This window comes from Octopus bimaculoides, chromosome 15 (genome assembly GCF_001194135.2).
Source record: "Octopus bimaculoides isolate UCB-OBI-ISO-001 chromosome 15, ASM119413v2, whole genome shotgun sequence".
In the NCBI taxonomy this organism is placed as follows: domain Eukaryota; kingdom Metazoa; phylum Mollusca; class Cephalopoda; order Octopoda; family Octopodidae; genus Octopus; species Octopus bimaculoides.
Genome location: NC_068995.1, coordinates 3,626,825 through 3,639,303, shown reverse-complemented (window position 1 = coordinate 3,639,303; position 12,479 = coordinate 3,626,825). Strand labels below are relative to the sequence as shown.

General features: G+C 34.3%; 1 protein-coding gene across 1 annotated transcript in view; it reads left to right on the top strand.

Annotated features, from left to right (window-relative positions):
- Positions 1-12,479, top strand: part of LOC106869153 (DNA-binding protein RFX6) — a 113,729-nt gene that overhangs the window by 57,886 nt on the left and 43,364 nt on the right. The window contains exons 3-6 of the mRNA XM_052973435.1: positions 585-708; positions 7,205-7,266; positions 9,370-9,447; positions 9,989-10,016. Coding sequence (XP_052829395.1) covers positions 585-708; positions 7,205-7,266; positions 9,370-9,447; positions 9,989-10,016 — 292 coding nt within the window. The remainder of the gene's footprint in view (positions 1-584; positions 709-7,204; positions 7,267-9,369; positions 9,448-9,988; positions 10,017-12,479) is intronic.

Here is a 12,479-nt window from a genome sequence, read left to right as displayed (position 1 = left end):
ATATATATATATATATATATATATATATATATATATATATATATAAGGGGGCGAAGGTGCGTAGCCTTATGGCTAAGATGTTTGGTTCACGATAATAATGTTGTGAGTTCAAATCCTGGACTGAGCAGTGCGTTTGTCCTTGCGCAGGGCACTTCATTTCACGTTGCCCCACTCTTCTTAGCCGAAGATTGGAAGAGCCGATGTGCCTATGTTTGTTCTTAACTACATAGGCATCTAAAACAGTTAATAAAAGCATAGTATACAGTACCAAGTTATACTCTCTCGCGAGTGACGGCTGACATGCATATCGCTCAGTCGAGGACAAAATACACTTATCTCACGTGTTCAACCTGAGTTCGATCAGTACTCTAATTAATTCATGCTTGTCAGCTAGATGGTAAACGTAAGAGGTTTGGTAATGAACCTGTTACTCTCTGTCATTTCCCGACTCCAATTCATAAGAAGTTATACTAAATTTCATTAAAATACAAAATTTAGCCTCTCTATATGAATCTCAGTTACTACGACGGTCCTGTTTATCGTATGCATTTCTCTTTCTCTCTTCTATTCTCTCCAACTTCTAGGCTGGAAGATAACTACTGCATTTGTGATGGTGTTTGCCTTCCACGGTGCATTCTTTATGCTCATTATTTAGATTTTTGTCGTCAAGAAATCCTAGAACCTGCCTGCGCTGCCACGTTCGGAAAAGTAAGTATATCTTCAAGCTATACTCGTTTCACCATTCATACCTTGTTTTCATCATCGTCTTTGTTTAAATATCACGTTTATCTTCACTTTCACCTCACTATCGTACCCGCCTCATACCCCTCCTCTTTAAGCCTTCCTCTTTCATTCAATACGTTTACACTTACACACATTCTTCCCACACAACCCCACAACACTACACCACCATACTTTCATACTTCCATACATCTATGCACACCTCAAGAAACCCCACGCACTTAACGCCACCACACACTCACATTTTCCCTTATGTTAATCTCTATACACAGACACCCTCTTATACGTACACTCCACCCTGCCGCCTCCTCTTTTCTACCTAACCTTCCCCTATAGAACTGTACTCTGGTCCCTTACTTTATGTTTTCCTCCCATCCCCCACCACCTTTTCTCATTCTTATTTTTCATACCATCTTTTCTCAACTTTTTAATTTTTCTGGTGAGGGATTAGCATCCGAAGCGTCAAAACACTTTTCCATCCTTTTACACATTAAGCCCCTACAACATTTGTTAAAACATGTCTCTCCCGTTTTACCTTCTTTTTTCTTTGTTCATTCATTTCCTAATACATATCTGCAAGACCTTGTTACTATTATTAACTAATTTTAAAACGGAGAAAATTCCACAACTTTTGGTTAAGAAGCATTTAATTATCCATTTAATAATGTTTTACTGATCAATTTTTCGGTGAAATAAACAAAAAATGCTCTGGGGAAGAATCTATTAAACTTCTTTTCAACATCAATTCAAAATGGCTGTTAAATTAATAACGTCAATATTTCCTGGTTCAACAAAGTACAAACTTTTCTAAGATTTTCAACAACGAAATACGATATTTCAATTTCTTCCCACCAATCGATGTTTATTAAACGTGATTATATCGCTGTTTTAATAACTTATTTTGCCAATAGGTGGCAGTAACAATGAGAAAACAAAAGACATCATCGATTGTAATTTTTTTTGAAAAAATGGCTTCTGTCTTTGAGAATGTTCGAGTAAGTCACACGTTGACTTATTGTGTCAGAACAGGAAATTGGCAAAATATTGAAAATGAGCGTGGAATTAATTTCTGCATTGTATTCATTGTTGTTGTTGTTGTTGTTGTTGTTCTTCTTCTTCTTCTTCTTCTTCTTCTTCTTCTTCTTCTTCTTCTTCTTCTTCGTCTTCTTCTTCTTCTTCTTCTTCTTCTTCTTCTTCTTCTTCTTCTTGCTGATCTCCAAGTATGCTCTGATTCAACAGCGCCATGATCAAAAGCATTCCATCCACGACTAGCAAGCCAATTTTTTGAGGCATGATCCACTTAGGCCTACACGGTCCAATTTCCTCTTCTTTTTTCTTTTTTTTTTTTAGAGAGATTTGGTTGCTATTTCTAGCAGCTGGGGCAATCCCGTATAAAGTATTACATTAAGTCCTTTAGATTGATAACTTATCTAAACCAATAGAGCGCCAGACAAAGTTCCTTACAGTATTTTATAACTTTCTTTCTCTCATTTCCACGTTCAAATCTCTCCAGAGCTGGCCTTCCATCGTAGCAAGGACAAATATATCAACACTGGAAATATAATCGAATTGATTCAATCGATTATGTCTCCACTGACTAGTCAAAATCGATATTAATTGTTGCAGGGAAAAAATGAAATAAATATATATTGTTATTTTCATTAAAATAATATTGGTAACACAGTTTTAAAATTATCAAAAGTAATATTGTATTTGTATGACTTATTCAGAATTAAACTACACCATTTCAAAGATAGGAATTATTAAAAAAAAAAATTAAAAACATCCAAATTATATTTGTAGCTGATTGGGATCAATTAGTTCCAAACAGAGAACGCAAATGTTAATTATTTTTGTCAGTGAAGAGAGGAGAATATTTCCAGTAAATTAAATTTATTTGATAAAATATCTATTTAGAAATTCCGGAAATTACTTAACAAGATGGTTTTTCTTCTGCGTACCTCTGTCACTAACCACATGAAGTTATTTATTGGAAATATCAACGATCAGACTTGAAATATATTAGTAAAATAGCAACGTCGCCATATTACACTTCCTTTACTTGAGGAAAACTACAGAGTAGTGGTATAGATCTGTATTTTCTCAGTTTGTTTTAATGATATATTTTAGTTTCCTCTTCTTCAAAACACTTAGTTGACATCTTCAGTTATGTAGGAGAGGCTTGTGCCCTGAGTAGCTCGGTTTTCTCAAACATATTCCAAGTAAAAGACGACAAACAAGCCAAGCTCAGGTCATGACTTCCGACCTGCTGTTTGTCTTCGTAACGCTCTCCTTGACATGAAAAATTCTTTCGACGAATCCACTATCAAAGTGAAACCAACCAAGGTTTTATTCTCTCTTCCTTTCTCTCTCTCTCTCTGTCTCTTTCTTTCTTTCTCTCTATCTCCCTTTTCACTCTCGCTTTCTTCTTTCTCTTTCTCTTTCTCTCCAGATGAAAGCCATATTAAGGAAGACGTTAGTAGACATCGCAAACAATTATTTAACTTGTACTAAATAAACTCGATATATCACATCCGATCGAATGTTTATCAAGTTGTCGCTTCAACCTAACTCTGTCATTATCTCCTACACCGTGTGTCTTTGGACATTACGAGAATGTGTTTAAAGTATACTTAACACTACCGAAATCTAAATAGATTATTATTATTTACTACTACTACTACTACTACTACTACTACTACTATTATTATTATTATTATTATTATTATTATTATTATTATTATTATTATTATTATTGTTATTATTATTATTATTGAGGGCGCATGGCTATGTGGTTAGAGTTTTGCACTCATGATCCCGAGATTGTGTTCATGAGCAAAACACTTCGTCTCGCGTTACTCTGGGATCACTTCGACACCTGACACGGGTTCAAATCTCTCCAGAGCTGGCCTTCCATCGTAGTAAGGACAATTATATCAACACTGGAAATATAATCGAGAACCCGAAACCATGCAATTGCGAAACAAAAGCAGACCCTTCACTACTGAAAGGACCAAAGAAACAAGTTATCTTCACACGGTAGACCATGACAAGCCTCGATGTTTCCAAGAGAACAAGCTCCGCTAAAGGCACCCAAGGGTCGAGTGGAGAGTAACGATGGTTTATGTTTCTGGCCCCAAAACAGAAAAAAGTTCCTCACTCGAATTTCCCACAATTACCGTCTAATAAATTTACCGAGGTTTTGGTCAACAAGAGGCTATAGTGAAGGAACTTACCCAAGATACCATTGATTAGAACTAGACCCGAAGCCAGGTACACGTGATGTCAACTGCTTAACCCCACAGCTATGCTTGTGCCAGTAATAGTGACCTCTTGCGCCAGTAATAGTGACCTCTTGCGCCATCCAATCCATCCTTTCTTGTGGACATTTCGGATAAGGCAGGATGATTTCAATGACAGATACATTATATTCAGACTGAGATTAAATGTTAAACTCCTATCTCTCTTTCTATCACCGCTGAAGCAAGTACATTTAATGTCATAAACAAACATTATTTAAATCACCTGCTGATGTTTAACCAGGAAAAAAAAACGTATTTCCGATAAGATTAATTGAATTTTGAAGGAAATTTTGTTGACGTTCTGTAAACGATATCCAGCTGGACTAAAGACACGATCAAATGTCACTTCGCAGAAAGAAAGAAAAATACTTAACTGGAAGTTTTTGCTTTCCCTGTCTCACTTCTTTTATTAAGCACCAATAAAGGTTATTTAATCGATATTCCTCCTAAATCTCAGATGGGGATGATAAACCACCCCTATTTACTTCCTACAACTTCTCAACTTCATGAAATTGTCAAATTAAGAGTCCATTTGGTAAAGCTGTTTAAAGGAAAGGCTGTGATGATGATAGAATAAGGCATAGCTTTCTAATGAATATTCATAAGTTGATTAACTAAAAACAGTAAAACATCACTTGAGGGATCATAACAACTTAATTACAATTAGGTAGCTTGTTTTTATTGATTTTTAATCTGAGAATACGTTGATTTTTTTTTTTTTTTTAGTTTTATTCCTTGATTTCCAGTTGTCTTCTTTCTGGTTTAAATATTTTCGATCACTTTTTTTTTAATTAATACTAGTTGTTAACTGTCATCAGTTCCATATGATTAGATTGTGTGGCATCACCATATTAGGGTTGACGGTTTTTCACTTAAGAAAGTAATTGTCACTTTCAAAAGAGAGCAATAATTCTTTCAGCTCATGATGAGAGCAACGTAAAATGAAGTGTCTTACTTGACGATACAATGCACCCCGTTCGAGAATCGAACCTACGATCCAACAGTCATACACCACATACTAGGCTATGCATCTTCTCGTACTTGAATCTACTTGGACATTTATGACAGAGCCTTAAGACAAAACTGAATTCAAATACTTTTGAAAGTAACTTTATAAAAGTTTTGGAAAAATGGTAGAAAATATTTCCAGCGGCTGAAGGAAAGATTGTTTTGATGGCTTCGAAAGAAGAAAAAAGTACACGAGAGTTATGCCAGAGGCATCGGTTATTTAATTTGCTTTTTGCAATAAACATTAATTCTAATTCCTTAATCATCTTAGAATTAATAATTTGAAGATAAAAGAATATTTTATTTTAGAAATCAAGAATAATTTTGCATTCGGAAATATTTAACCAGTTCTATGGATGAAGGCAAGAATTAAAGTGTGGTACGGTGTGGTCCTCGGAAACAACTGGGGCAAACCATGATAACTTCGTTGTTGCTATGCACCGATGGAGGAAAGGGTTCTTTTGAAAGGTGACGAAACCGTTATGGACACATGTTGACAGCTGAGGAAGAGACTGTCACTCACACAGTGCAGGCTACATGTAACACATACAAATAGATAGTTATAAACATATATACCTTACGTATGCGTGTATATATATATATATATATATATATATATATATATATATATATATATATATATATATATATATATATATATATACAGATACAAACACACACACACCAACAAAGCAAAAACGTAAGTCAGTTAAAGAAAAATTTATTATATTAATAGAAAGAAGACTGTTGAAGTCCGCCGGAATAGTGCTTGAGGGCCCCATGCGGCCTTTCGAACCGTGGTTGAGAAAAGCTGACATATAGGTTCCCACTGAACGACAAAGGTTTACATTGAATTTTGCAGGAATTTTGTATAAACGAACATCTTTTGGAGAACTTTGTCACAAAATATATCAAACTTTCTGATACATTTTATTTCTAAAAACTTAAGTTTTCTTTTGTACCTTTTTACTTTAATTGTTTATTTTTTGTTTGTTTGTTTACTTTTACTTTTTTCCCCGAGTTATAAACAGAAAATTTTTCTCTTTTTCGTTTAATTTCTGATAAGAAGAAATCTTCTAAACGTATATCTCCAGGTAGTGCAATAAACATAAGAAAGGATACTGATTATAAAACTTATTTATTTAGAATAATTGTGTAAATTACTGTAGTATTAAAAAAAAAAAAATGTCTTTCACGAAAAAAAATACGAAATGTAAGGAGAGCAAAATTATATTTTAGGTTCCATGTTACCATGATTATTTCTTTCTTTGGGGTATTTTTTTAAAAGCTGAATTTATAGATAGATAGATAGATAGATAGATAAATAAATAGATAGATAGATAGATAGATAGATAGATAGATAGATAGACAGACAGACAGACAGACAGACAGACAGACAGACAGACAGACAGACAGATAGATAGATAGATAGATAGATAGATAGATAGATAGATAGACAGACAGATAGACAGACAGACAGACATACAGATAGATAGATAGATAGATAGATAGATAGATAGATAGATAGATAGATAGATAGATAGATAGATAGATAGATAGATAGATAGATATTATATTATATTTTATATATATATTATATATATATAATATAATATAATATAATATAATATAATATAAGATAAGATAATATAATATAATTGACACTAAATGCGATTAAGGGCGTCAAGACACCTACTTTACTAGAAATAAGAGCTAAAATGCTCTCTAATGCTGTAGTAAAAGCATATAATTGTATACATATATACTCACAAGAGCTGCAATCGCCCAAAAACACTGATTCCAGAATTCCCTATGCTGAACATTCAGTTTCGGCTATTTCCGTAGCCTCTTCAGTAGTGACTGCTCATTCGGCTATTTCCGGGATTAATCACCGTCAGCTTATATGTATTTTCCATAAATATTTATAGATGGTTTAGCGAATAGCTAATGTATATACAAAAATTAATATAAACAGCCATGTGGTATACTGAATGCGTGAGTGACAGATAGACAAAGAGAAAAAGGAAATGAAGTCTGGATGAAGATTGAATGAAACTTAAAGAAGAAACACAGAGTGAAATGGCCTTTTGAACGAAAGAATATCTCCCACAACATTTACCATGTTAAGGTTCTTCTTCTTCATTTTCTTTTAGACGATTCGCCAAAAGTTTCCACATCTCACTACCAGACGTCTGGGCACACGTGGACATTCCAAGTAAGTGGACATTTCCAATTCCAAAATGTGGTCACCTCGTAGAGAGACATTCTTAGGGAGATTGTTTAGAAAAAAAATAGCATGTAACTCTAAAAGCAATGAAACATCTACACACGTTCATAGAACTTACATGCGCACGCACATACACACACACGCACGCAAACACACAGTGTGTGCTGCCCTGGGTCAAGAAGGTGGCTGTTGGAAGACCCTATGTCCGGCAACATGACTCAGTACCATGCCACATAAGCAGGAGAACCCAGTCATGGCTTTCAGATAATTTCTGCGTCCACAACACCTCGAACATCTGGCGACCCAACTCCCCAGACTGCAACCCCCTTGATTATTATGCGTGGGGCGCCGTTGAATGAGAGATCAACAAAACTCCTTGAAACACCAAAGATGAACTGAAGGCAAAGATTATGGTAGCGTTCACCAACTTAAGCAAGGAGACCGTCTAGAAAAGTTGCAGAAGATTACGAAGTCGTCTAGAGGCCGTGGTTGAAGCCGATGGTGATTTTACTGAATAAATTTACGCTTTAATACTTCAAGATATTTTTACGTAATTTTGGTAAATATATCTGTTAAAACAAGATGTCAGTGTTATTTTCATTTTTACATAATTCAGATGACAATTTATTGACCGCATCCTGAACATATACATACACACGCACACATATATATATGTATATACATATATGTGTGCGTGTGTGTGAGTGTGTGTGTTAATGCATATTTATATACATGTACGTATATATACACATATAAATATATATACGTACATAAATACATCCATACATGCACACATACATAGATACATGCACACGCGTGCGCGCATTAATACACACACAAATATTATATGTGTATACATGTATATATATATATATGTATATATATATAAAATATATATAAATGATATATATATTGATATATATATCTATATGATATATATATATATTGATATATATATATATATATATATATATATATATATATATATATATATATATATATATATATATATATATATATATATATATATCGAATAATATTTTTTAGCTGAATTATGACAAAATATCTGGAAGCTAAAACACTGAAACAGTGAATTTCGTAAAGTAAAACTTTATTTTTATTATTTTCGTTATGGTTTTTGTTTTTATTCAAAAAATTCAGAGGAATGAATAATTGTTTTACTTACCTCATTATTTTTTATTCCCAAACTTGTTCACACTCACACGCACGCACACACACAGACACTCACACACATACACACACACACACACACACACTTACACATACACACACACACATACACACGTTTTATATTAAGTATATAGATAGATAGATAGATAGATAGATAGATAGATAGATAGACATGAATTCACACACATGTATACACTCTTGCATATACACATATGCATATATACAGATACATTTATATATATATATATATATATATATATATATATATATATATATATATATATATATATATATACACACACATAAATACATATATATTTATACATGCACATACATACATACACATACTTACATACATATATACATATGTACATACATACATGCATACATGCATACATACATACATACATACACACATACATACAAGCATGCATGCATGCATACATACATACATACATACATACATACATACATACATACATACATCAGCCAATGTAATCCTTGACAGATAAATGTCTAGTTAGAAGCAGGAACCTTTCTACAACAGCTTACGCCATAAGGCTGTCCAATCAGTACTTACCTCGGACTAAACAACACACATAAATAGCCATTATGGTTTCGATTCCTGGACCGGGTGATGCGTTGTGTTTGTTGAACAAAACATTTCATTTCACGTTGCTGCAGTCCAGTCAACTAGCATAAAAAAAGAGAGTAAATCTGCGACGGACTATCGTCCTATCCAGGTGGGGAATACATACACCATAGAATCCGGGAAACCGGCCTTAAGAGTTTATAGCTCGGGGTGAAGCTTTGACCCTCAACTTATAAACATTTATCCATGCACGAATAGACATGTGTATATAACGTTATATAAGCTTTTGTATACGTTCTATATTCCAGATATCATTATTATGGAATTGGTATCCGAGAAACTAGTCAATACTATCATTCTGTTTACTCAGGCAAAGGTCTCACTCGGTAAGTAATCACTTTTTCACTTTTATCCACATCACTTTTACTCAATAATCATTATTCACAGTATTCATTACTCAAATTTAAGATCGATGTTTCATAAAATTAGACTGTAGTAACCGATAAATAGTTACTTTAATCACACTAAAGGTAACTGATATAACCTGTGTTAATACAATTTCCCTTTAATATCGAGGCTTTAAAAAGATTTCGAAAATCTCTGGATAGCCTCAATAAAACTTAACTTATTGATTATGGAAGCCATTTTATTATTATTATTATTATTATTATTATTATTATTATTATTATTATTAATATTATTATTATTATTATTATTATTATTATTATTATTATTATTATTATTATCATTATTATTACTATCATTTTCATTAGCATCTCATTTCAATTCTATTTCCATTTCTTGCCGAGTGTCTTCCTGGCACCTAGGGCAGAGAAATGTATTTATTATTATTATTATTATTATTATTATTATTATTATTATTATTATTATTATTATTATTATTATTATTTTATTATTATTTTGTAGGTTTTCTGGTTGCAAGTTAAAGAATGAAGTGAGTATTGCAACATTTTCAATATTTTCCAGTGACATTTTTATATTTAGTCATAAATATCTTTCTCTCTCTGTCTCTCACTCTGTCTGTTTGTCTATCTCTCTTGCTCTCTTTCTCTCCTCGCTCCCTCTCCACACTCCACCCCACGAAAAAATTCTTTCCAACGAATCCCTATGCAGTCTGGATCTACAGCATTCGTTAAAAAGTTTCCATTTTTCTGGAAGTTATGAGGCTACAAAATCGTTGGGGTCGGTCACACATCTGTAGGAAAGCCACCCTTCAAGGTGGTGCCCCAGCATTTTCGAAGTCCAGTAACTGAAACACGGGGAAAGGGGTAAGATAAAAGAATGCTGGAAACAGAGAGAGGTGGGGGGGGGGAGATGCCATTGAAAGGAATAAAATTAAAGATGATTGTCGTCGATGTCTGATTATAATTAACACTAGATGTTGGAAATTAACCATTTGGACGTGAATAAATTATCCCTGGAAGGGGGGTGTGGTGTCATATAGACTGCAGACAGATTCGAACCTTCAATGACAGATAGACAAGTCTCTATCGGACTATTGTTTGCATTTATTTTAAGTATAACTTTACAACAGGAACTACTACTGCTGGTGTTGCTAATACTACTACTACTACGGTTAAAATTTATAGCTTTGACCGACTAGAGGGAGCACGCGTATCAAAAGTCTGAAAGATCGGTAAACAAAACGAAATAGTAACAGTAAAAAAAATACTGAGTGAGAGAGAGATGGAGGAGAAGAGAGAAACAGAGAGGGAGAAAAAAAGGAAACAGCGAGTGAGAGAGATAACAAGGAGTAGAGCTCTCTAAAAGCGAGTTGAAAAAAAATTAGGTGCTTAAAGGAAAAAAGAAAAAGAAGCTATTTTGTGCAGGTGAAGGAGAGTTATAATAGAATGTGTGGATGAGTTAGGGAGGGATTGAAAGGCAAAATGCTCTTAACCCACGTCATAACGCCGGGAAGTTTAGGATGTGTAGGTGGGGGAGAAGGTGGTGGGATTTGAGAAATGAACAAACCGAAAACCTGGTCCAAATGAATGTTGTTCTGTAAATCAATGTAAATGGGTTATTTTGTTTGTCTAAGTTTGGGCAGCGAGTTTGGCTTCACAACTCAACGTACACACGTCAATCAAAGAGGATGGAGAGAATTTAAAGAACAACGCTGGTCATTACACACAGCTTTTTTTTATACTGGCCTCTCTTGTTAACTTAACTCTTGTCTCTTCATTACAGCCCACCCTATACTCGCTGTCTCCAAGGGTACCGCCTCGAATTTATTGATGTACTCGTCTATCGCGCATACATTTTTTTCTTCCTTCTCCCACCCCTCTTTCTATTTTATCGTTTACACTTCCTTCAACATCACTCCCCCACGGCCATCAACAGCACCCCGTCCCCCACTCCAATCTACATTTACCAACAATCAAGTCTCCTTCCAACTCTTTCATCCTCATAACATAATAGCGGCATCGATTTTATGAATAAATTTCATTTCCTTTTGATTCTTTCACATTTGTTTTTCGTATTTTGTGCGTGTGTGTGTGTGTGTGTATTTGTGTGTGCGTGTTTCTTTTTATTATGTCAACAGAAACTATTTATAGAACAACCGGTTTTCTTGAAAAACCAAACATTCTCCTGACGTCATCATCAGACAAGATATTTCACTCGAACAAAAAGAAATATTTGAATTCATATTTTTAGGAAATATTTGAATTTCTGTTTTATGTCCGATTTAGTTTAATGAGTGAAACACAATTAATTGGCGAAGTGCCGAATGACAAAGCTAAAGAAATCACTAAAATGTGACAGACTGTTGGAAATTGAACCTCCACACCACACAAATTAACTACTCGAGATCTCTATTTTTATACCACGAGCTCTTTGACAATAGGCAGCCCTCAAGTTACCGCATTTAGTCATAGACATCGACATACTGCATCCTCTACTGTTCCCTCTTTCTACTTTTTCTACCACTACTACTATGGTCTCTGTTCTTCTGAACTGGTGGTGTCGTGTCATTCACATTTGGACACAAATTGGCTGGTAGCTTTCTTCTCCATCGATGCTCATACACACGCAGTTTTCTTTGCATTGAAAAAGAGACGGGAAACAGATGGAAAACTACCTCGCTCCGTCTATGCCACTTCTGATCAATTGCTGGCCCCTATTATCGTACTAAACACCAGGACCACGTAGGTTGTTATATTTTGTAGACATCTGAACCCTAATGTAGTACGGAGTTCACTCATCATTGTTGGTCTTATTGACAGAGACTCACAACTTGAAACTGCGGAGCTACTGGAACTAACGAAGGTCAGAGATTTCTGACGTGGTGTGGCGAAATTCACTTCCTTTATGGCCGCTTATACATATACACATACAAACATACATATATATATGTGTGTGCGTGTGTATAAATATATATGTATATATATATATAAGA